The sequence below is a fragment of the Patiria miniata genome, unplaced genomic scaffold (genome assembly GCF_015706575.1).
Source record: "Patiria miniata isolate m_02_andy unplaced genomic scaffold, ASM1570657v1 HiC_scaffold_15, whole genome shotgun sequence".
NCBI lineage: Eukaryota > Metazoa > Echinodermata > Asteroidea > Valvatida > Asterinidae > Patiria > Patiria miniata.
Genome location: NW_024037053.1, coordinates 3,216,688 through 3,242,162, shown reverse-complemented (window position 1 = coordinate 3,242,162; position 25,475 = coordinate 3,216,688). Strand labels below are relative to the sequence as shown.

At 37.3% G+C, this 25,475-nt stretch overlaps 1 protein-coding gene across 2 annotated transcripts in view; it reads left to right on the top strand.

The window, feature by feature from the left end:
* The window catches only part of LOC119722442 (mutS protein homolog 5-like), a 70,860-nt gene extending 56,390 nt beyond the window's left edge, over positions 1–14,470 (top strand). Inside the window, exons 7-23 of one of the 2 annotated variants that reach the window (XM_038192563.1) lie at positions 388–509; positions 863–908; positions 1,491–1,629; positions 2,867–2,929; positions 3,026–3,097; positions 3,559–3,615; positions 4,614–4,686; positions 4,942–5,051; positions 6,080–6,160; positions 6,375–6,420; positions 7,910–7,951; positions 8,912–9,008; positions 9,580–9,796; positions 11,017–11,166; positions 11,728–11,946; positions 12,791–12,928; positions 13,954–14,470. In XM_038192563.1, coding sequence (XP_038048491.1) covers positions 388–509; positions 863–908; positions 1,491–1,629; positions 2,867–2,929; positions 3,026–3,097; positions 3,559–3,615; positions 4,614–4,686; positions 4,942–5,051; positions 6,080–6,160; positions 6,375–6,420; positions 7,910–7,951; positions 8,912–9,008; positions 9,580–9,796; positions 11,017–11,166; positions 11,728–11,946; positions 12,791–12,928; positions 13,954–14,124 — 1,843 coding nt within the window. In that variant the 3' untranslated portion in view covers positions 14,125–14,470. Of the gene's footprint in view, positions 1–387; positions 510–862; positions 909–1,490; positions 1,630–2,866; positions 2,930–3,025; positions 3,098–3,558; positions 3,616–4,613; positions 4,687–4,941; positions 5,052–6,079; positions 6,161–6,374; positions 6,421–7,909; positions 7,952–8,911; positions 9,009–9,579; positions 9,797–11,016; positions 11,167–11,727; positions 11,947–12,790; positions 12,929–13,924 lie in introns of both variants that reach the window. The other variant, XM_038192564.1, reaches the window with a different exon arrangement.
* Positions 14,471–25,475: the final 11,005 nt, after the last annotated feature.

The window sequence follows — 25,475 nt, the reverse complement described above, 5'->3', positions numbered from 1 at the left end:
TTTCTATGAAATTCAGATATAGGCGTCACAAAACAAAGCAAGCCCAGTAAGGGTGGTCCTACAGCACACCAAGTTGTGTACAATTGATTACAAATGGCTATCCACTGCAAGTCTGTTCATGCATCTGGTCTATATAGTGAGCCAGATTGAACCCATTTATTGGCATTGCAGGGTAATCCTATACAATAGCACTGCCCAGGTCACCAGTGACGGTCAGAGGGTGTTAGTCAATCAGTCAGTGTGGTTGATACAGAGAGGAGACCACGCTGGTTCTCTGGGGCCAACCAAAAAAACGAAGACAGAAAATAGAAGTGTTCTTTTTTATCAAAGTGTACCATCCAAAGCGTGACATTCTTTCCAAACTCTCCTTGTCTTTGATAACTGCAGGGAGCACATTGTCTCAGTGGATGAGAATACGTACAGCGCTCTGCAGATCTTCCAGAAGGAGAGACATCCCTCGGCCTACAAGTCGGCCGGAAGTGGAGCTAAGGAGGGCCTGAGCCTTTTTGGTGAGTGACTTCAATTTACGATGCACAAGTTAGTTGAAGTATCTCGTATTCAAGTAGTCCAGGTCAAGGGTCATTCAGGATAAAATCGCTGACGCGATTTTACACGATGTTATGCGAACACCCATTCTGTTTATAATTAACGTGCGAGCGTCGTGCGACTGTCTCTTTACGCGTTCATGCGCCTTCGATGAGCATTTGATTATTCCGAATGACTGCATACCACTGTGCGCATGCACAGTTGAAATACTGAACCCTAGCACCCTATGGCTTTTTGGATTCATCGGGGAATACATACAATGTAATACAATGTATTGCAGGCAAAAATGGTTTATCTTTACTGTGTTGTGTCCTAGGTATATTGAATAAGACCAAATCAGTTGTAGGAAGCAAGCTTATGAGGTAGGAATAAAACACAGATGTTTAAGAGCTTAACAATAGTCAAACAAATTTTCCTCAAAATGTTAGAATTTGTTTTATAAAGTTATACTGTGTATTAATTACTCACATTTTTACACAAACACAAAAGGTCATGTTTTTTATCTTTACAATCGTTTTAATTGAAGTTGAGTAAGAGTTCAGGCCATTAATGTTACATCTATTACATTTCAGTTATTTCTTGTGGAATTTTTAAGTAGTTGATGCTTCGCACTAATGTCCTTCAGCGACAGCAGTTATTACCACATGGTTATACCGCAAACTGAAACTATACAGTTAATTTTCGTTGTACTTAATATTTGTAGGAATGTTTTTTGTCTTTAAAGACTCTCAGAGTATGTTTTTGTTTTGGTGTTCAAGGTTTCTTTTCTTGTTGAGTTTTGGTTAATAAATTTTCAATTGTTGTAAATTTTGTCTTTACATTTTACCTCGTTCTATTAAGTTTGGTTGTTACATGATTTATGTGTGTACTAGATTCATAGTGTTTGTGATGTCTGTGCCTGGTGTTCTGCAGAGATGGTAACCAGACCTCTTGTCTTTGCCTAGGGTGTGGTTCATGCGGCCGTCCTGCGATTTGGCCCTCTTGACCCAGAGACAGAATGCCATCGCGTTCTTCCTAGCATCTGTCAACACGGAAGTCACGTCTACGCTGCAAGAATGCCTGAAACAGGTCAAGAATGTGGCCGTAAGTCTGTCTACACATACCCTATAACCCTGAGAAATAATGACGTCAAGCTTTGTTTACATGTGGGCATTTCCAGCATTTGCAAAACAACTGTAAGGTCCGTGACAGAGCCAACAACCACTATATCTAATTAATGTTTCAAATAAACCAAAACTCCTAGTCTGTAATCTCCTTGACCATTACTAAATAATGGATGTATAACATTTGAAAAATACATTTTCAGGTTTATTCACTGAACTCTCAAACACTCTGTCACCGACATTACATAACGCTTGAATTTGCCCACGTGTTCTTATTATGTGAACTTTGCGGCTCACACCTTGCTCCAATATGAAGGATCACGTGTAAACAAAGCACAACGTCATTATGTCTCTGCATTATTTGACACCCGTTTCTCTGAATATTGAGACAAAAATCACAAGCTTCTTTGTGCAGGACTCGAACCCATGTTACCTCTTGCGGACTAGTGCAGCTTTTAAAACCACTGGACCACCGAACTTGCTGGGTTCAGCTACCAGTTCAAATGTGAACCATAGTCAGTCATTAGGGAGGTTTCGCAAGCGAACGGATACGCTAACACTTACGTTTAGCTATCCGTATCCGTTTTTTACTTACGTGTAGCGAGCGAGATATGCGTGTCGTCTGCACGTTTAGCGGATAGTGAGTGGCGTATGACGTCATACGTGCAGACGACACGCATATCTCGCTCGCTACGAGTAAGTAAAAAACGGATACGGATAGCTAAACGTAAGTGTAAGCGTATCCGTTCGCTTGCGAAACCTCCCTAATAAACACTGAATCCCCTGCTGTATTCAAATCAACCTCCTACAAGCCCAGCTACTATGTTCCAGTTTTCACCGTGAAATTATTTATTTAAAAAAAATGCACTGGTCAAGATAATGAAAGCTTTCACATTTGTTGGTTAAGCAAATATCAGCATATCAGTAGAAATAATGAAAACAGTGTAAAATCAGACAGTTTTTCGAATGGTTTAATTATTTTTTAAAAAAATAAAAATTCCAGGTATGCAACTTTTCCTTGGATCAGCTGATTTCCTTGTTTTTCACTTCACACTAATTCCATTAAAATTGAAAAAAAAAGACTGAATAAAGTCTTGTAAAGATTGGAATATCCTCTTTTTGGGGGGGGGGGGATTTCCCAGTTGAAAGCCAATCAGACGATTTATTGGACAGTATATTTTCTGAGCTATTCTTTTTACTTTTTTCTTTTTGGGCAGAGAATTTTGAAGCAGATGAGACAAGCCCAGGCATCAGTAGGTGATTGGCAGGCCTTGTACAAGGTTAGAATAACCACGCTTTGTCATCTCAGTTAGATGTTCTGTTCATACGAACAGGTCACATGAGCTTACTTAATGCTGTCTTTTCTCGCCTTACAGACGACCTACAATGCCATCAACATTGGAGATATTTGCCGGGCGCAACGAGCCGACATTGAAATATTCAAGAAGGTACATATGCCCAATGACCTTGTTTGTAATATATTTTAAACTCTTTTCTCCCCCTTTTTAGGGGGTTTAACTTATAATGCAGTACATTTAAGTAAAGACAACAGAATTACAAGGTTCAAATCTTCAGTATGTAAACAATAGCAACAACAGCATATAAAGCAATAAAAAAAACAACATTCAAGACAATGCAGCCGTTCTCAAAACAAAATACCAAAAATAATTTATGAAGACAAATTCAACCATATCACAAACTTGTGTGCCTGCACTGTATTTCAAGTCATATATTTTTTTGTTAGAGTGATTAACTTTCATGAGTTGATTGACATCATTAGCTTGAAGAAGAATCAGTCTTAAAAGTTAAAGGCCTGACTTTTCAGTCCTAGCAAAATGTTTCTCGAAGGCAATATAGAAAGGCAAAATGGTTAATATTGAAGAATAACACATGTTGGTTAAACCTTCAGATTGCAAGGGGCTTTACTGAAGATCTGCATTACATCGCCAGCGTCATCAGCAAAATTGTGAGTAGTTTGTATCCTTCATAAAAGCTTTGGTTGTATTTGGATCATTCTGTAAACTTGGGTTCCACTTTTTCTCCTGTCCCTGTTACATCTGACATCTATGATTTTATAATTCTGATGCACTCCTTAATGCAGTCATCCTCAAGAGTGATTATGAATAGCAAACTACCTACCCAACAAATAAACAATCATTTGAAGTCATTTTTAGTGATACTTGAATGGCAAATTACAAAGTACCAAGTCCAAGGTAACAGGGACAGGAAAAATGTCACTCTTTGGACCTTAAATTATAGAGTGATCCATTTACACAGTGCAGTTCGTCTCTTGTGTTTCTATCTTTTGAAACCCAGAAAGTGTGTTTTTGTTGGTAAACTTTGATTAAGGGCACCAGAGCAAAAAAAAATGGAGCCCTCACAATTTAGGTCAGATTTTAGGGGAACAATTTTGGAGACTAAACAGATAACAATATAGGAACCAGTTCCTCACCGCCATAGATTATGACCGAGTCTGACACGTCACCTGTCAAAAGTGGCAAAAGGGGTGTCGCGCTCCTCCATCAAACCCCCCAACCCCTTCCCCCCAGGTGTGGGGCTGGGATGGGCTGATAAACACCTGCCTTACACATCCCCCATGCCACTTCACCTGCTAAAAACTGTCATGCTGGCATGTATATTTTTTTTCAGTCCCAAATTCAGTAACCAGATGGGCTAAATTTAAAACAGTCCCACTTTTTCAAACAAGATCTAGTTGTAGGTTTTTCGTATTGATTTTGAAATGTAGATGTAAAAAAAAAAACTGCGAGACAACATTTTCACCAGGACTTCCTGCAGTGGTGAAAATTCCAGCTTTAAATTACCCCATAGCAGAACCACATTTGCTTGTTAAATGGAATATTTCTTTCTTTAAAATGTCATGAAATTTTAAGCGGCCCTTGTTGTAGTGTTAGGGGAAATACCTGTGAAAAAAAAGTAAAACAACTTGTTTATCCCAAACTTTAGGTTGACTTCGATGAATCGGCCGCCCAGAACCGCTTCGTGGTCAAATCCAATGTTGACGCCGAGTTGGATCACAGTGAGTGTTTCTTTCACGAGAAATCTGTGTTAATTTTTGGCCAAGCTTTAAATTGAATTGTGCCATGTTTTTAGTTGAGGATTGTGCTTAGCGCAATAAAGACTTGCATTTATTTTTTTATGAAATAATGCTTAGCACAGGTCACCAGCCAAAATTCCATGTGACGTGTATTCATTTAGCTGGTTCTCTGCTCATTTTTTGCTTCGCTGATAAATCTGCTAAGCCATATTTTCACATCTTGAATTGATACCGTAGGGAAGCGTACCTACAACGGCCTACCAGACCTAATGACCCAGGTGGCCAGAGAGGAACTCAACCGACTCAGCTCAGATATTGAGGAGTGCAACGTCATCTACCTACCACAGGTGAATACCAGGGCATTGGCAAGGCTCTGATTATGACTGGGAAACCTCAAAATCCCCCCACCCCCCATTTCCCCCTCCCTCTCTGACCTCCCCCTGCCCTTTTCCCCACCCAGGTGACAAGAGGGAGGACGCCAGGAGTGCTACATCCCCTCTAACTACCACAGGGGAATAGTGACATTGGAAAGACCCTGGTTATGTTAGATTCGAGGCTTTGCATGGTGGAGATACTAAATAATATAAGGTGTGCGGAAACACCATGTGCGAATAATTTCTCAACTAAAGAGAATGGTTCTGAAAAGAACCAGAGGTATAAACTCGACGTTCCGGTCAGTATTCTCTGACCGTCTTCATAACTCCGGTTATGGCCAGGAAGAACTTATCCTTCCCCCTCCTTTCTTGCCTCGCCCCTACCCTCTCCCCACCCAGGTGACAAGAGAGAGGATACTAGGGGTGGTACACCCCATCTCTCTACTTCAGGGGAACAAGTGGCATTGACAATGCTCTGGTTACCTGAGCTTTAATTCCGTGTGTGAAAGCCTCCTTTTCTGAAACTTTTATCGATGCTGTTTTTAACACATATCCGCTCTCTATTCAATCTGATGACAAAAACCGAAATAAGGCAACTCACCACTCACCTGTCAAAAACAGCACTGGTCTCATCCTTCGTTATCTTCTACTCAAAATACAGCCCTGTTTGGATTGATTCTCAGGACTAAGATATTCTTTCTTATCGCCCATCCAAATCAACAATTTTCCCTTGACCTAGCCAAGCAATCATTATTTCCTGGTTTATGCTTTTCTTGTTCTAATTTTTTTTTCAATTTCTAGTACCTTGCTTCATTGACATTTAGACTGTTTCTTTTGATTCGTCTTTCATGTTCATGATGTTCTAGGTTTCCCCCATGTCTTTTTGTTGTTGATTAATGAATAAAAGACATGAATTAATAAAAAAAAAAATTTGCATATTTATTTGTGAGTTTTAGCACAACCCTGGATTTTTGAATGGATCATTTTGTGTTTCTTTTCAGCTGGGGTACCTTCTTGCGATTTCATGTACGTCCAAAATGCAGCAGGAAAAGGATTTCAGTGTCCCAGGACTGGAGTTTGTGGTACGTAAAACTCTTGGGGACTGTTGTTCACGAAAAAAAAATATGTGTGTATTTTGTCACAAGTTTTGTGTAGGATTATGTAGTAAGCATGTGTGCATGTATGTCGACACAGTGAGTGTAACGTGTCATAATAGTGTAGCTTCCATGCAGTGTCAATCCAGGGACGTAGTTATACGTTGCTGATCTATTTTTGTTTTGTTGGTTTTACTTTTAGTTTCTTTCCAACAACATGGTCCACTACAAGAGTGCCAGCACTAAAGGTATATGGCTGATATATATTTGTATAAATAAAAATTTATGTCGTAATTGCTATCAGAGAAATGTATACAAAGTATTGCACGGAAACAAATGAGTTAGTGTGCGTAACTTTTAGCCGAAGACTATAGCTCTTGATCAATTACATCAGAAAAACAGTACCGTAATTTTCGGAATATAAGCCGCGGCTTATACGTTGAATTTGCACATGAAAATTTTTACTGCGGCTTATACACAGGGCGGCTTATACGCCGAGCCGTGAAGAATAAAAATGATATTCAAATGTATATTTAATGTACTGGTATAAGGAATGATCTGTTGCTGAAATAAATCATCAATTAAGAAAGTCATAAACAAACCGAAAGCACGTCCAACGAAAAGGTATCGAGCGGTAAAAAGTACGGCTAGCGCTAGCGAAAGCTGTCTCTTTGACATCGACATCGACAACCGGCCGTACATGATTCTAGTCTAGTGCAGTGCTGCATGCATGCTGCATACCTTTCCCATGGACCACACCATTTGTTGTAATAAAGGGGTGTACTTTCTTGGGAACAATAATTACCAATATTTCTGCTGTTTAAAAACAGAAAAAATATAATTTTTTTTCTTGAAATGTATTCAAGAAACGATGTAAAACTCAAAGCAGGGGCTAAAAATCACCCCTTACAAAATGAATGGATTCGTCCATAAAATTTTCAGCATCGTGTTGACTATTTTCGAAGAAAGTTACGATCGCAACTTGAATTTTGACGTTAGTAATCACAACAATTTGATACGTTTTGTTCTAAAAACGGACCTGTTTATTCTTAGGACAAAACAAATCAGCATCTGTTGCCACAAAGCAGCATTTGTAGCCTCCAGTCAGACGACACACGGTGGGTTACATATCTCAAGTGCTGGGGGAAAATGTTATCATTTGCCGGCGCTATGCGCTAACGTTCAAGGCCGGGGACCGGACGGTGCAGCCGGCAGTAATTCCCGGTGTTTATTTCTCATCATCAATTTCCATATTTGTTTGTATTATTGTAAGAGTATCAACTGTGAATGATTTGATATAACTTTTGTGGCCCTTTTCATAGCTTTCGTAGTGTAAATGGAACTGGTTCAGAGCATTTTTACTAGAATTTGGAGGCCTTACAAAATTGAAACCACTGCGGTCGGTGCGGCTTATACGCCGGTGCGGCTTATACGCCGACTTCAAATCTTAATTTGCAGATTTTTGCGTACTGCGGCTTATACGCCGCGCGGCTTATATTCCGAAAATTACGGTACTTTACATATTTATTGCTCACTTGCGTCTTTTAGAAACATCTCCCTTTTTAAGTTTTAACTTTAACAACCTTAGATTTCTAAAAAAAAAAAAAAATCCTTCACATAACGGTAGTTGTCCCTGCTCTAAGTAAATGTAAACAAGAATGTGCCACTGATTACCGCATATAATGTTGGCAATTTAATGACAGTAAACACTTATTGTAAATTTCTTTGTGGTTTCAGCTCTGGATGTGAAGCTCGGCGACACTCAGTGTGAAATAACAGGTAAAATAAAAAAGAATTTGACAACTGATACCATTTATTCCAAGAAGAAGAGCCCAGAAAATTGAACACAATTGCCTGTTATATCCTGGGACAGCCCCCTTCCCCCTCCCAATGAAAAAAAAGAAAAATAGGCAAAGTTTGGGTAGAATTTATACGTGCATGTGTGTTGATTCGATTCAAAGATGAGGCTGTTGTAAAATTGTTGCAAATTAGTGAAATTTCAGTATCGTTTCTGAAATTTGAATTTCTCTTTAATTCAAATCAAAGATGAGACTGTGGTAAAATTGTTGCAAATTAGTGAAATTTCAGTATCGTTTCTGAAATTTGAATTTCTCTTTAATTCGAATCAAAGATGAGACTGTGGTAAAATTGTTGCAAATTAGTGAAATTTCAGTATCGTTTCTGAAATTTGAATTTCTCTTTAATTCGAATCAAAGATGAGACTGTGGTAAAATTGTTGCAAATTAGTGAAATTTCAGTATCGTTTCTGAAATTTGAATTACTCTTTAAATTAGCTTGAGAGAAGTGGCTCTACAATTTGGAGTGGCAAGTGGGGGGCAAAGAAGATTTTTTGGGGGGCGCTCTAAATAAAATCTGATTTCCAAAAGCTAAGGCGCAAGTATTGCAATAGCAGGTATGAATAAAACAACCACTACTATAGTTCTGGTTCTGAACAGAGAGGGGGAAAACAGAATTAATCTCTACAAAGAATCAGACAACGTGGGGGGAGGACAGAAAAACTTGGGGGGGGGGGAGACATCCCAATAGCACCGCCACTACTTGAGCATGTGCGAAGGATGTTTCACCTGTTCCTGCATGCTGTTCGCTGTTCGCTGTAGTCTATGCATACCAGTGTGCGGCAAGAGGCAATACAGTGCCCAGTGGTCCTTCAATATCGGTCCATTTTCTCATTTGCACCGAACTTTTCACCAATTGAATACATCTTGTATCTCGTTCCAGATCTAGAGACCCAGATAATGCACCGGCTTCAGAACTCCATCCTGGAGAGATCTGAGGTGCTCTTTACGGTCATGCAGCATGCGGCAGAGCTAGACTGGTAAGTTGAGAAACATCCTATATCCCTCTCTAAATCAAGTAACATTATAAAGACTGCTCCTCGCTTATATGGCAGAAAATAGGATAAAGTCCATCGCAGGTTGCTCCCCAGTTAATGCTAATATTCATCTATACTCTTGGATGGAGAGAGGCAAGTGGGGTGAAGTAGCTTGCCCAATGACACAACATTTGGCCAGCAGCTGGATTCGAACCCCTGACCCTCTGATCACAAGTCACGAATCCTAACCACTAGGCCACACTCCCGCTAGTTGGCACAGTGCTGCTACAATATATTTTCGAAGTTCGAATCACATTCTTGAGAGATAACAGTTATGGAAGTGATTCAACTGGAAGAGATAGTTCATTCCATCACGTTAAGCCTGGTTCGTTCTCTGCGCGAAAGCGAACACGAATTTGTATCGTAATGGCAAGTATTTGTGTTGGGTATTCGCAAAAGTTGAACATACTTCAACTCGGGCAAATTTCACCGAGTGTTTCATGACGTCAAATCTGCTTCGCATTCGCATGAAGAATGAACCGACCCTTACCTCCAAACTCCCCTTTTTTTTCAGTCTGTTGTCCTTTGCAGCAGCAGCCAAAGACCAGAACTACACCCGGCCAGATCTCACCGAGGACAACATCATCCACATCACCGGAGGCAGGCACCCACTGCAGGAGCTGTGCGTCTCGCCCTTTGTGCCCAATGATACGTACTCCGGGGGAAAGTTCGGCAAGATGAAGTTCCTGACCGGTCCCAACGCCAGCGGGAAGAGTGTCTACCTTAAACAGGTTTGTCAATTCTGCAGAGTAAACTAGTGCTGTCAAAGTTGAAATCTTGGGGGTGGACTTTTGTAGTCCGGTACATTTCCATGAGTACGGGTGAGTACAAGCACTTTGTCATGAGTACGAGTAATTTGTCATGAGTACAAGTATTTTGTCATGAGTACGAGTATTTGGTCATGAGTACAAGTACTTTGTCATGAGTACAACTATTTTGTCATGAGTACAAGTATTTTGTCATGAGTACGAGTATTTTGTCATGAGTACAACTATTTTGTCATGAGTACGAGTATTTTGTCATGAGTACAACTATTTTGTCATGAGTACGAGTATTTGGTCATGAGTGCGAGTATTTCGTCAGGAGTACGAGTATTTTGTCATGAGTACAAGTATTTGGTCATGAGTACGATTATTTCGTCATGAGTACGATTATTTTGTAATGAGTACAAGTATTTTGTCATGAGTACGAGTATTTCGTCATGAGTGCGAGTATTTTGTCATGAGTACGAGTATTTGGTCATGAGTGCGAGTATTTCGTCATGAGTACGAGTATTTGGTCATGAGTACGAGTATTTGGTCATGAGTGCGAGTATTTGGTCATGAGTGCGAGTATTTGGTCATCAGTGCGAGTATTTGGTCATGAGTACGAGTATTTCGTCATGAGTACGAGTATTTTGTCATGAGTACAACTATTTTGTCATGAGTACGAGTATTTGGTCATGAGTGCGAGTATTTCGTCATGAGTACGAGTATTTTGTCATGAATACGAGTATTTCGTCATGAGTACGAGTATTTTGTCATGAGTACGAGTATTTCGTCATGAGTGCGAGTATTTTGTCATGAGTACGAGTATTTGGTCATGAGTGCGAGTATTTTGTCATGAGTACGAGTATTTGGTCATGAGTAAGAGTATTTCGTCATGAGTACGAGTATTTTGTCATGAGTACGAGTATTTTGTCATGAGTACGAGTATTTTGTCACGAGTACGAGTACTTTGTCATGAGTACAAGTACTTTGTCATGAGTACGAGTTCTGTAATAATGAGTACGAGCACATTTTGATGAGTACGAGTAAAAAAAAAAAGGTTCTTGAGTACGAGTACCAGCACTGCAACACTGGCTGGGGGAGAATTATGACCAGACTTATGTTGGACATTTCTGAATGCCGTCAATCCTATTACATTTTAAAGGAAAATTCACTCCAGAAATACTCTTACTGTTTATTTCTAGGCGGGAGTGATCGCGTTCATGAGTCACATTGGCAGTTTTGTGCCAGCAGAGGGCGCCACCATCGGCATGCTTGATGGCATCTACACCCGAGTCCAAACCCTGGAGTCGGTCTCCATCGGCCTCTCAACGTTCATGCTCGATATCAACCAGGTCAGAAAATTCGTCATTGAAATTTACCAAACAATCTCTGAAAACCTTCGCATTGCGAAGACGCAAAATTGAGTTTCGCAAACTTATCTTTTATCAGATCATAAGTTTTGATGTGGAGGCTGTCTAGAACAAGTACGAGCAAACCCGGAATAAGATCTTACTCGCAGCTTTCATGTAGTTTTAAACAATCAAAATATGAAAATCTTAGCCACGTGAAGGTTATTTTGTAGATTGCATAACTTCTGGTTGAGGTTTCTAATTTTGGTAATATTCCTGAAAAAATTATCATTTCACAAAATCGCAGTGAATTTCCTCATTTTTGAAACAAAATTGTTCACTTCACAGTTCCAAGTTGCTGAATTAATGTGAATTCTTTTCAATTTTGCATGGTTGTGAAGAAAAAAAAGTTGTGGCGATATCTGGATAATTTTTATGGTGCAGGTCATATTTTGATCAGACAATTAAATTTAATAAGTGGGTCCATGTTTGTGATGGGATTTTTGTAAGGCGTGTCTCATGTTCAAAGTGCATTTTTTGTGTGTCAAAAATCTTGTTTCGCAGATGGCTCTAGCACTGAATAACGCCACGGCCAAGTCACTAGTCATCGTAGATGAGTTTGGCAAAGGCACCGAGGCAGTGGACGGCATTGCCTTGCTGTGTGCCAGCCTGAAGCACTGGCTGGGCAGGGGGACGTTGTGCCCCCACGTCTTGGTATCGTCACACTTCCACAGCATCGTCAAGCAGAGCTTGTTGCCTCAGTCACAGGAACTGACCTACCAGGTAAAGAGGGTGGGGAGGGGGTGTGGTAGAGGGTGATGTCTACTGATGGCTTGTGATGACTTGTGATGAATTGTGATGTCTACTGATGGCTTGTGATGACTTGTGATGACTTGTGATGTCTACTGATGGCTTTTGAGGACTTAAGAACACTTGTGGTGACTTGTGATGACTAGTGATGATTAGTGATGACTTGTGATGACTAGTGATGACTTGTGATGACTTGTGATGTCTACTGATGGCTTGCGATGACTTAAGAACACTTGTGGTGACTAGTGATGACTTGTGATGACTTGTGATGACTTGTGATGACTCGTGATGACTCGTGATGACTCGTGATGACTAGTGATGACTAGTGATGACTAGTGATGACTTGTGATGACTTGTGATGACTTGTGATATCTACTGATGGCTTGCGATGACTTAAGAACACTTGTGATGACTTGTGACGACTTTCTGTGACTTAAGATTACTTGTGGTGATTTGAAATGACCTGTGATTACTAGTGATAATTTGTGATGACTTGTGATTGCTTCTGATGGCTTATGAACACTTGTGATGATGTGTAGCGCGACTTGTGATGACTTTTTGTGACTTGCGATGAATTGTGGTGACTTGTAATGACCTGTGCTTACTAGAGATGATGTGTGACTGCTTTTGATGGCTTATGAACACTTGTGATGACTTGTGATGACTAGTGTCCACTTATGATGGCTTATGATGATTAGTAGTGACTTGTGATGACCAGTTATGACTTGCAACCTCTTGTGATGACTAGCAATGACTAACTTACAACTCTGTCAGAAAGCACAGTAATTAACTGATGTTTTGTGTCTGTCTACTTCAGACCATGGAGGTACTTCAAAACGGAGATGAGATGGTCTTCCTTTACCAGTTGATAGAAGGCCACGCTGACCATAGCTATGCCAGTCACATCGCAGCCCAGGCAGGCTTACCTGAGGAGCTGCTCAAACGTGGCAAACAGGTAATCACAACGGTCATCATTCTTCATTTGTGAGACGTTCTGGTAAAATGAAACACAACTAGGCAGAGGTCAAACTGAGTGTTTGTGGGTATTAGGAAAGAGAATAAAAGTCTCCTTCATTCGGGCGTTCCGTTGACAAGTTATGGCTGTTTAAAGTTTGCACTTATCGACAAGTCAAAAAGTAAAATACTGAGACTGCCTTTAGAGTTTTGCAGTCATGAAAATGAAAGAACGCAATTGATTTTCCTTAAAGACACTTTTATACTATTTTTTAAAAATATGTGCGGTAGTCATATCCAAAGCTATCAGTAAATCTGAATATCGAAAAAATCACCTTCAATCAGCTTTTTACATTTTTCTCCGCTACGGCCTGTGCCCAGTGCCGTCTCATTTTGCAGTTGTCAGTGAGATAGGTTAAGAGAGGACACTGGTTAGTCCTCGAGCCCAAAACAAATTAAAGTTATCATTAGATTTTGATGAGTCTATACAGGGTGAGTCCAAAAAAAACGAAACCCAAATGTCGGGACTTTTGTTTGAGTGAAGTTTTGCATGTAGCACTTTCAAAATCTAGGACATGAAAGCCCAATTCAAGTGCTTTCTTTTAGTACAAGAATCATTCAAATCACTCATGTACTTTTCAAGTTACGGAATTTTAAACACAACCACCGTTTTAAAGTTCTGTCCACGGATCACAAAAAGGTGTGTGTTCTTTCAGCAAAACGAAAACAATTCACACACATCCCTATGTGATTTGTTTTCGTTGTACTGAAAGAACACTTAACTTTTTTGTGATCCGTGAACAGAACCTTAAAACGGTGGTTGTTTAAAATTCCATAACTTGAAAAGTACATGAGTGATTTGAATGATTCTTGTACTAAAAGAAAGCTTATGAGTTGGGCTTTCATATCCTAGATTTTGAAAGTGCTACATGCAGAACTTCACTAAAACAATGGTCCCAACATTTGGGTTTCGTTTATTTTTACTCACCCTGTTTAGCTTTGACTGTTGTCTAAAATCCTGGACAGGTGACCGACCTGCTAGCCCAGAGTAAACCGATCCACCGCGTCAACGCAGAGAGCATCGACAGCCAGTTCCAGAAGTGCCAGGACATTGCCGACGTCTTCCTCAAACTCGACTTGGAACATACCAACGTGACGGAGTTCCTTCGAGACAAAATCCTTCCTAACTCCCAGTGATGGGGTGTGAAGCCTGTGGCTTTGACACTTGGGTTGTTAATATAGGTAGATTCCACGAGTTGGTTTAAAGTTTTTATTAAAGGCGCGTAGGAATATTTGCAGTGATTCCACGAGAAAACATTTGCCCAAAGTGAAGATATGACTTGTACCAAATACCCTGTGAAATAACTCATGATGTCGTTCGGAAGAAAACATTCATTGATGGTGTTTAAGAAGGTATCCTTATTGGCACACTTTTTTTCGTGGGTTAGCAACAAAATCCAGTTAGAAGACCAAAAAAAAATTTCATACGTTTTCTCTGTATTTTTCAAATTGTTTAGTATCCACTGAGCTGAAACTTTTAAAAAGTTGTTTTTTTATGCGCCCTTGTTAAGATTTTGAGCAATTTTGTTGCTTCAAACAAAAAAATGCACTACACAAAAAAAGATCCTATGTTTAAGTATGATCAAGTTATATTCTCTGTCTATACATGTAATTCTTTTAAAAATGCTAATATTGTGGCTGTATTTTATAATCATCCCGCATGTGCAAGTAGAACACAGAATAATGTTGTACGTCTGTGTCCTACACACCATGAGGCTGAAGGCTGAGCGATATGTAGGAAACAGACGTACTACATTTTCGGTGTTCCGCGAGCGCGATAACAAATTTATCTTCCAGCAAACTTGACGCACTGTTAAGTTGGAACTTATACGCTTAACACGAACCTTTTGTCAGCTTAGCGCATGCAGCTGGAATTGCACTCGAATCTTGGAATAGCGCAATACGCAGGGTGCGATATGGACCGACAGTATAATATCACGCTGTTGTTGCCATGGATCAACCAATCAGGATCGCAGATACATGTTTGCTTGGAGATAAGTGCAGTTATTACACCTTGTACATTTCGGAATGAGCCACATTAACAAGTGATACAAATTAATATCTTTTTTCCTCAAAGCAGGGTAACTTAATGGTCAACATTCCCAATTTCCACTTTTAGAATTCTGTAATTAATTGTAAATGTTTAAATTATATTTAAAAGGAGGGCCATTTTTTTGACGACTTATAGTGCTACCTTGATAAAAATTATTAAACATTCAATAATTACACGTAAAAATTGTCTTAATGGCAATGAGCATTAAGTCCGTGACGTTTTATGGCTGCAATTTCTTTTGTTTTAACAATAATGGAATTGATGTTTCATGGGGTCCAACTTTAATGGGCTTCTGGGAGACGTAAAGACCAACGTACTTACCAAGTTTGAGGTTCATATCCTGCACATACCCACGTGTGACACAGGTACATACAGGTACACATGAAAGGTCATGGCAGACACAGTATGCTCCTTCAGGGTCCAACTTTAATGGGCTTCTGGGAGACTACAGGACCAACGTACATACCAAGTTTGAAGTTCATATCCTGCACATACCAACGTGTGACACAGGCACATACATACACACATGAAAGGTCATGGTAGACACAGTATGCCCCTTCAGGGGCCAACTTTAATGGGCTTCTGGGAGACTACAGGACCAACGAACATACCAAGTTTGAAGTTCATATCCTGCACATACAAACGTGTGACAGGTACATACAGGCACACATGAAAGGTCATGGCAGACACAGTATGCTCCTTCAGGGTCCAACTTTAATGGGCTTCTGGGAGACTACAGGACCAACGTACATACCAAGTTTGAAGTTCATATCCTGCACATACCAACGTGTGACACAGGCACATACATACACACATGAAAGGTCATGGTAGACACAGTATGCTCCTTCAGGGTCCAACTTTAATGGGCTTCTGGGAGACTACAGGACCAACAAACATACCAAGTTTGAAGTTCATATCCTGCACATACAGAAACAGTATGCTCCTACAGCTGCTGTACAGACGAGTAAAACACAATTTGCCAAAGTATTCAACATATTTTTAATCTTGAGCTTGATCCAAATTAGTTCAATGTTCTACTTAAAGCCGGAATGTAGATTGTAGAATTGGTAGATTTAGTAAAGAATAAGAGGTAACTTACTTGAAATTGTTATTCTTGAATGTTAAATAATATATGACTTCTGTTTGATCTTTTATGATGTCACATTACAATTTTTCAATTAGGTGTTTGCGTCAATAAACGAAAACAAAATGCCTGTTTGTGTCCACCATGCCTTAATTCCTTTTTGTTATAACAGCAAGCGAAACTTCTTTTAGATGGTTTTTTCATAAAATGTGGCCAACAACTGCCTTTTCTCCAAAGGACAAGCAAGTTCTGTCCTAAATTTTAGGCAAAAATCATCCATTTTTTTGTTAAAGAAATCCCTAAAAATTAAAAGGAATTTTGACCATTTTTGTCCGAAACTTTCCACCAATTTTTCTTTTCCAAGGCACATCTGTTCCCAAATCGAATGGGAATGTGTTCAGGGTTTCCTTTGGCATCTTTCCTGCAAGTTTCAAGGAATTTCATTTTTTGGCCAAAAATTGACTTTTCTCAAAACAACGCAAAAATTGCTGTGGAGACGAGTGGAGCATGAATCAATATTCAAACATTAATATTTAAGCAGATTTAGGAAAAAATCATCGGTTTTTTGGTGAGGAAATACCTAAATATAAAAAAGAATTTTGACCGTTTTTGTCCGAAATTTTCCACCAAATTTGCTTTTCCAAGCCACATCTGTTCCCAAATCCAATTGGAATGTGTTCAGGGTTACCTTAGGCATCTTTCCTGCAAGTTTCAAGGAATTTCATTTTTTGGCCAAAATTAAAAAAAAAACAAGGGGTTAGCCTTACATTTTTATCAAAATTTGGCCAAAAATTGACTTTTCTCAAAACAACGCAAAAAATGCTGTGGAGACGAGTGGAGCATGAATCAATATTCAAACATTAATATTTAAGCAGATTTAGGCAAAAATCATCGGTTTTTTGGTGAGGAAATACCTAAAAATAAAAACGAATTTTCACCGTTTTTGTCCGAAATTTTCCACCAAATTTTCTTTTGCAAGGCACATCTGTTCCCAAATCGAATTGAAATGTATTCAGGGTTACTTTAGGCATCTTTCCTGCAAGTTTCAAGGAATTTCATTTTTTGGCCAAAATTGAAAAAAAAACAAGGGGTTAGCCTTACATTTTTATCAAAATTTGGCCAAAAATTGACTTTTCTCAAAACAACGCAAAAAATGCTGTGGAGACGAGTGGAGCATGAATCAATATTCAAACATTAATATTTAAGCAGATTTAGGCAAAAATCATCGGTTTTTTGGTGAGGAAATACCTAAAAATAAAAACGAATTTTCACCGTATTTGTCCGAAATTTTCCACCAAATTTTCTTTTCCAAGGCACATCTGTTCCCAAATCCAATTGGAATGTGTTCAGGGTTACTTTAGGCATCTTTCCTGCAAGTTTCAAGGAATTTCATTTTTTGGCCAAAAATGAAAAAAAAACAAGGGGTTAGCCTTACATTTTTATCAAAATTTGGCCAAAAATTGACTTTTCTCAAAACAACGCAAAAATTGCTGTGGAGACGAGTTAAGCATGAATCAATATTCAAACATTAATATTTAAGCAGATTTAGGCAAAAATCATCGGTTTTTTGGTGAGGAAATACCTAAAAATAAAAACGAATTTTCACCGTTTTTGTCCGAAATTTTCCACCAAATTTTCTTTTAAAAGGCACATCTGTTCCCAAATCGAATTGAAATGTATTCAGGGTTACTTTAGGCATCTTTCCTGCAAGTTTCAAGGAATTTCATTTTTTGGCCAAAATTGAAAAAAAAAAAAGGGGTTAGCCTTACATTTTTATCAAAATTTGGCCAAAAATTGACTTTTCTCAAAACAACGCAAAAATTGCTGTGGAGACGAGTGGAGCATGAATCAATATTCAAACATTAATATTTAAGCAGATTTAGGCAAAAATCATCGGTTTTGGGGTGAGGAAATACCTAAAAATAAAAACGAATTTTCACCGTTTTGGTCTGAAATTTTCCACCAAATTTTCTTTAAAAGGCACATCTGTTCCCAAATCCAATTAAAATGTATTCAGGGTTACCTTAGGCATCTTTCCTGCAAGTTTCAAGGAATTTCATTTTTTGGCCTAAATTGAAAAAAAAACATGGGGTTAGCCTTACATTTTTATCAAAATTTGGCCAAAAATTAACTTTTCTCAAAACAACGCAAAAATTGCTGTGGAGACGAGTGGAGCATGAATCAATATTCAAACATTAATATTTAAGCAGAAATAGGCAAAAAATATCGGGTTTTTGGTGAGGAAATACCTAAAAATAAAAACGAATTTTCACCGTTTTTGTCCGAAATTTTCCACCAAATTTTCTTTTAAAAGGCACATCTGTTCCCAAATCCCATTGGAATGTGTTCAGGGTTACTTCAGGCATCTTTCCTGCAAGTTTCAAGGAATTTCATTTTTTGGCCAAAATTGAAAAAAAAACAAGGGGTTAGCCTTACATTTTTATCAAAATTTGGCCAAAAATTAACTTTTCTCAAAACAACGCAAAAAATGCTGTGGAGACGAGTGGAGCATGAATCAATATTCAAACATTAATATTTAAGCAGAAATAGGCAAAAATTATCGGGTTTTTGGTGAGGAAATACCTAAAAATAAAAAAGGAATTTTGACCGTTTTTGTCCGAAATTTTCCACCAAATTTTCTTTAAAAGGCACATCTGTTCCCAAATCCAATTAAAATGTATTCAGGGTTACCTTAGGCATCTTTCCTGCAAGTTTCAAGGAATTTCATTTTTTGGCCTAAATTGAAAAAAAAACATGGGGTTAGCCTTACATTTTTATCAAAATTTGGCCAAAAATTAACTTTTCTCAAAACAACGCAAAAATTGCTGTGGAGACGAGTGGAGCATGAATCAATATTCAAACATTAATATTTAAGCAGAAATAGGCAAAAAATATCGGGTTTTTGGTGAGGAAATACCTAAAAATAAAAACGAATTTTGACCGTTTTTGTCCGAAATTTTCCACCAAATTTTCTTTTAAAAGGCACATCTGTTCCCAAATCCCATTGGAATGTGTTCACGGTTACTTCAGGCATCTTTCCTGCAAGTTTCAAGGAATTTCATTTTTTGGCCAAAATTAAAAAAAAAACAAGGGGTTAGCCTTACATTTTTATCAAAATTTGGCCAAAAATTAACTTTTCTCAAAACAACGCAAAAATTGCTGTGGAGTTGAGTGGAGCATGAATCAATATTCAAACATTAATATTTAAGCAGATTTAGGCAAAAATCATCGTTTTTTTGGTGAGGAAATACCTAAAAATAAAAACGAATTTTCACCGTTTTTGTCCGAAATTTTCCACCAAATTTTGTTTTCCAAGGCACATCTGTTCCCAAATCGAATTGAAATGTATTCAGGGTTACTTTAGGCATCTTTCCTGCAAGTTTCAAGGAATTTCATTTTTTGGCCAAAATTGAAAAAAAAAACAAGGGGTTAGCCTTACATTTTTATCAAAATTTGGCCAAAAATTAACTTTTCTCAAAACAACGCAAAAAATGCTGTGGAGACGAGTGGAGCATGAATCAATATTCAAACATTAATATTTAAGCAGAAATAGGCAAAAATTATCGGGTTTTTGGTGAGGAAATACCTAAAAATAAAAAAGGAATTTTGACCGTTTTTGTCCGAAATTTTCCACCAAATTTTCTTTTGCAAGGCACATCTGTTCCCAAATCCAATTGGAATGTGTTCAGGGTTACTTTAGGCATCTTTCCTGCAAGTTTCAAGGAATTTCATTTTTTGGCCAAAAATTGACTTTTCTCAAAACAACGCAAAAAATGCTGTTGAGACGAGTGGAGCATGAATTAATATTCAAACATTAATATTTAAGCAGATTTAGGCAAAAATCATCGTTTTTTTGGTGAGGAAATACCTAAAAATAAAAAAGAATTTTCACCGTTTTTGTCCGAAATTTTCCACCAAATTTTCTTTTGCAAGGCACATCTGTTCCCAAATCGAATTGAAATGTATTCAGGGTTACTTTAGGCATCTTTCCTGCAAGTTTCAAGGAATTTCATTTTTTGGCCAAAATTGAAAAAAAAACAAGGGGTTAGCCTTACATTTTTATCAAAATTTGGCCAAAAATTGACTTTTCTCAAAACAACGCAAAAAATGCTGTGGAGACGAGTGGAGCATGAATCAATATTCAAACATTAATATTTAGGCAGATTTAGGCAAAAATTATCGGGTTTTTGGTGAGGAAATACCTAAAAATAAAAAAGGAATTTTGACCGTTTTTGTCCGAAATTTTCCACCAAATTTTCTTTTGCAAGGCACATCTGTTCCCAAATCCAATTGGAATGTGTTCAGGGTTACTTTAGGCATCTTTCCTGCAAGTTTCAAGGAATTTCATTTTTTGGCCAAAATTGAAAAAAAAACAAGGGGTTAGCCTTACATTTTTATCAAAATTTGGCCAAAAATTAACTTTTCTCAAAACAACGCAAAAATTGCTGTGGAGTTGAGTGGAGCATGAATCAATATTCAAACATTAATATTTAAGCAGATTTAGGCAAAAATCATCGGTTTTTTGGTGAGGAAATACCTAAAAATAAAAACGAATTTTCACCGTTTTTGTCCGAAATTTTCCACCAAATTTTCTTTTCCAAGGCACATCTGTTCCAAAATCCAATTGGAATGTGTTCAGGGTAACTTTAGGCATCTTTCCTGCAAGTTTCAAGGAATTTCATTTTTTGGCCAAAAATGAAAAAAAAACAAGGGGTTAGCCTTACATTTTTATCAAAATTTGGCCAAAAATTGACTTTTCTCAAAACAACGCAAAAAATGCTGTGGAGACGAGTGGAGCATGAATCAATATTCAAACATTAATATTTAAGCAGAAATAGGCAAAAATTATCGGGTTTTTGGTTAGGAAATACCTAAAAATAAAAAGGAATTTTGACCGTTTTTGTCCGAAATTTTCCACCAAATTTTCTTTTCCAAGGCACATCTGTTCCCAAATCCAATTGGAATGTGTTCAGGGTTACCTTAGGCATCTTTCCTGCAAGTTTCAAGGAATTTCATTTTTTGGCCAAAATTGAAAAAAAAACAAGGGGTTAGCCTTACATTTTTATCAAAATTTGGCCAAAAATTGACTTTTCTCAAAACAACGCAAAAAATGCTGTGGAGACGAGTGGAGCATGAATCAATATTCAAACATTAATATTTAAGCAGATTTAGGCAAAAATCATCGTTTTTTTGGTGAGGAAATACCTAAAATTAAAAACGAATTTTCACCGTTTTGGTCCGAAATTTTCCACCAAATTTTCTTTAAAAGGCACATCTGTTCCCAAATCGAATTGAAATGTATTCAGGGTTACTTTAGGCATCTTTCCTGCAAGTTTCAAGGAATTTCATTTTTTGGCCAAAATTGAAAAAAAAAACAAGGGGTTAGCCTTACATTTTTATCAAAATTTGGCCAAAAATTAACTTTTCTCAAAACAACGCAAAAATTGCTGTGGAGACGAGTGGAGCATGAATCAATATTCAAACATTAATATTTAAGCAGAAATAGGCAAAAATTATCGGGTTTTTGGTGAGGAAATACCTAAAAATAAAAAAGGAATTTTGACCGTTTTTGTCCGAAATTTTCCACCAAATTTTCTTTTCCAAGGCACATCTGTTCCCAAATCCAATTGGAATGTGTTCAGGGTTACTTTAGGCATCTTTCCTGCAAGTTTCAAGGAATTTCATTTTTTGGCCAAAAATTGACTTTTCTCAAAACAACGCAAAAAATGCTGTTGAGACGAGTGGAGCATGAATTAATATTCAAACATTAATATTTAAGCAGATTTAGGCAAAAATCATCGTTTTTTTGGTGAGGAAATACCTAAAAATAAAAAAGAATTTTCACCGTTTTTGTCCGAAATTTTCCACCAAATTTTCTTTTGCAAGGCACATCTGTTCCCAAATCGAATTGAAATGTATTCAGGGTTACTTTAGGCATCTTTCCTGCAAGTTTCAAGGAATTTCATTTTTTGGCCAAAATTGAAAAAAAAACAAGGGGTTAGCCTTACATTTTTATCAAAATTTGGCCAAAAATTGACTTTTCTCAAAACAACGCAAAAATTGCTGTGGAGACGAGTGGAGCATGAATCAATATTCAAACATTAATATTTAGGCAGATTTAGGCAAAAATTATCGGGTTTTTGGTGAGGAAATACCTAAAAATAAAAAAGGAATTTTGACCGTTTTTGTCCGAAATTTTCCACCAAATTTTCTTTTCCAAGGCACATCTGTTCCCAAATCCAATTGGAATGTGTTCAGGGTTACTTTAGGCATCTTTCCTGCAAGTTTCAAGGAATTTCATTTTTTGGCCAAAATTGAAAAAAAAACAAGGGGTTAGCCTTACATTTTTATCAAAATTTGGCCAAAAATTAACTTTTCTCAAAACAACGCAAAAATTGCTGTGGAGTTGAGTGGAGCATGAATCAATATTCAAACATTAATATTTAAGCAGATTTAGGCAAAAATCATCGGTTTTTTGGTGAGGAAATACCTAAAAATAAAAACGAATTTTGACCGTTTTTGTCCGAAATTTTCCACCAAATTTTCTTTTCCAAGGCACATCTGTTCCAAAATCCAATTGGAATGTGTTCAGGGTAACTTTAGGCATCTTTCCTGCAAGTTTCAAGGAATTTCATTTTTTGGCCAAAAATGAAAAAAAAACAAGGGGTTAGCCTTACATTTTTATCAAAATTTGGCCAAAAATTGACTTTTCTCAAAACAACGCAAAAAATGCTGTGGAGACGAGTGGAGCATGAATCAATATTCAAACATTAATATTTAAGCAGATTTAGGCAAAAATCATCGTTTTTTTGGTGAGGAAATACCTAAAATTAAAAACGAATTTTCACCGTTTTGGTCCGAAATTTTCCACCAAATTTTCTTTTCCAAGGCACATCTGTTCCCAAATCCAATTGGAATGTGTTCAGGGTTACTTTAGGCATCTTTCCTGCAAGTTTCAAGGAATTTCATTTTTTGGCCAAAAATGAAAAAAAAACAAGGGGTTAGCCTTACATTTTTATCAAAATTTGGCCAAAAATTGACTTTTCTCAAAACAACGCAAAAAATGCTGTGGAGACGAGTGGAGCATGAATCAATATTCAAACATTAATATTTAAGCAGAAATAGGCAAAAATTATCGGGTTTTTGGTGAGGAAATACCTAAAAATAAAAAAGAATTTTCACCGTTTTTGTCCGAAATTTTCCACCAAATTTTCTTTTGCAAGGCACATCTGTTCCCAAATCGAATTGAAATGTATTCAGGGTTACTTTAGGCATCTTTCCTGCAAGTTTCAAGGAATTTCATTTTTTGGCCAAAATTGAAAAAAAAACAAGGGGTTAGCCTTACATTTTTATCAAAATTTGGCCAAAAATTGACTTTTCTCAAAACAACGCAAAAATTGCTGTGGAGACGAGTGGAGCATGAATCAATATTCAAACATTGATATTTAAGCAGATTTAGGCAAAAATCATCGGTTTTTTGGTGAGGAAATACCTAAAAATAAAAACGAATTTTCACCGTTTTTGTCCGAAATTTTCCACCAAATTTTCTTTTGCAAGGCACATCTGTTCCCAAATCGAATTGAAATGTATTCAGGGTTACTTTAGGCATCTTTCCTGCAAGTTTCAAGGAATTTCATTTTTTGGCCAAAATTGAAAAAAAACAAGGGGTTAGCCTTACATTTTTATCAAAATTTGGCCAAAAATTGACTTTTCTCAAAACAACGCAAAAATTGCTGTGGAGACGAGTGGAGCATGAATCAATATTCAAACATTAATATTTAAGCAGATTTAGGCAAAAATCATCGGGTTTTTGGTGAGGAAATACCTAAAAATAAAAACGAATTTTCACCGTTTTTGTCCGAAATTTTCCACCAAATTTTCTTTTCCAAGGCACATCTGTTCCCAAATCCAATTGGAATGTGTTCAGGGTTACTTTAGGCATCTTTCCTGCAAGTTTCAAGGAATTTCATTTTTTGGCCAAAAATGAAAAAAAAACAAGGGGTTAGCCTTACATTTTTATCAAAATTTGGCCAAAAATTGACTTTTCTCAAAACAACGCAAAAAATGCTGTGGAGACGAGTGGAGCATGAATCAATATTCAACCATTAATATTTAAGCAGAAATAGGCAAAAATTATCGGGTTTTTGGTGAGGAAATACCTAAAAATAAAAAAGGAATTTTGACCGTTTTTGTCCGAAATTTTCCACCAAATTTTCTTTTCCAAGGCACATCTGTTCCCAAATCCAATTGGAATGTGTTCAGGGTTACCTTAGGCATCTTTCCTGCAAGTTTCAAGGAATTTCATTTTTTGGCCAAAATTGAAAAAAAAACAAGGGGTTAGCCTTACATTTTTATCAAAATTTGGCCAAAAATTGACTTTTCTCAAAACAACGCAAAAATTGCTGTGGAGACGAGTGGAGCATGAATCAATATTCAAACATTGATATTTAAGCAGATTTAGGCAAAAATCATCGGTTTTTTGGTGAGGAAATACCTAAAAATAAAAACGAATTTTCACCGTTTTTGTCCGAAATTTTCCACCAAATTTTCTTTTGCAAGGCACATCTGTTCCCAAATCGAATTGAAATGTATTCAGGGTTACTTTAGGCATCTTTCCTGCAAGTTTCAAGGAATTTCATTTTTTGGCCAAAATTGAAAAAAAACAAGGGGTTAGCCTTACATTTTTATCAAAATTTGGCCAAAAATTGACTTTTCTCAAAACAACGCAAAAAATGCTGTGGAGACGAGTGGAGCATGAATCAATATTCAACCATTAATATTTAAGCAGAAATAGGCAAAAATTATCGGGTTTTTGGTGAGGAAATACCTAAAAATAAAAAAGGAATTTTGACCGTTTTTGTCCGAAATTTTCCACCAAATTTTCTTTTCCAAGGCACATCTGTTCCCAAATCGAATTGGAATGTGTTCAGGGTTACCTTAGGCATCTTTCCTGCAAGTTTCAAGGAATTTCATTTTTTGGCCAAAATTGAAAAAAAAACAAGGGGTTAGCCTTACATTTTTATCAAAATTTTGCCAAAAATTGACTTTTCTCAAAACAACGCAAAAAATGCTGTGGAGACGAGTGGAGCATGAATCAATATTCAAACATTAATATTTAAGGAGATTTAGGCAAAAATCATCGTTTTTTTGGTGAGGAAATACCTAAAATTAAAAACGAATTTTCACCGTTTTGGTCCGAAATTTTCCACCAAATTTTCTTTTCCAAGGCACATCTGTTCCCAAATCCAATTGGAATGTGTTCAGGGTTACTTTAGGCATCTTTCCTGCAAGTTTCAAGGAATTTCATTTTTTGGCCAAAAATGAAAAAAAAACAAGGGGTTAGCCTTACAT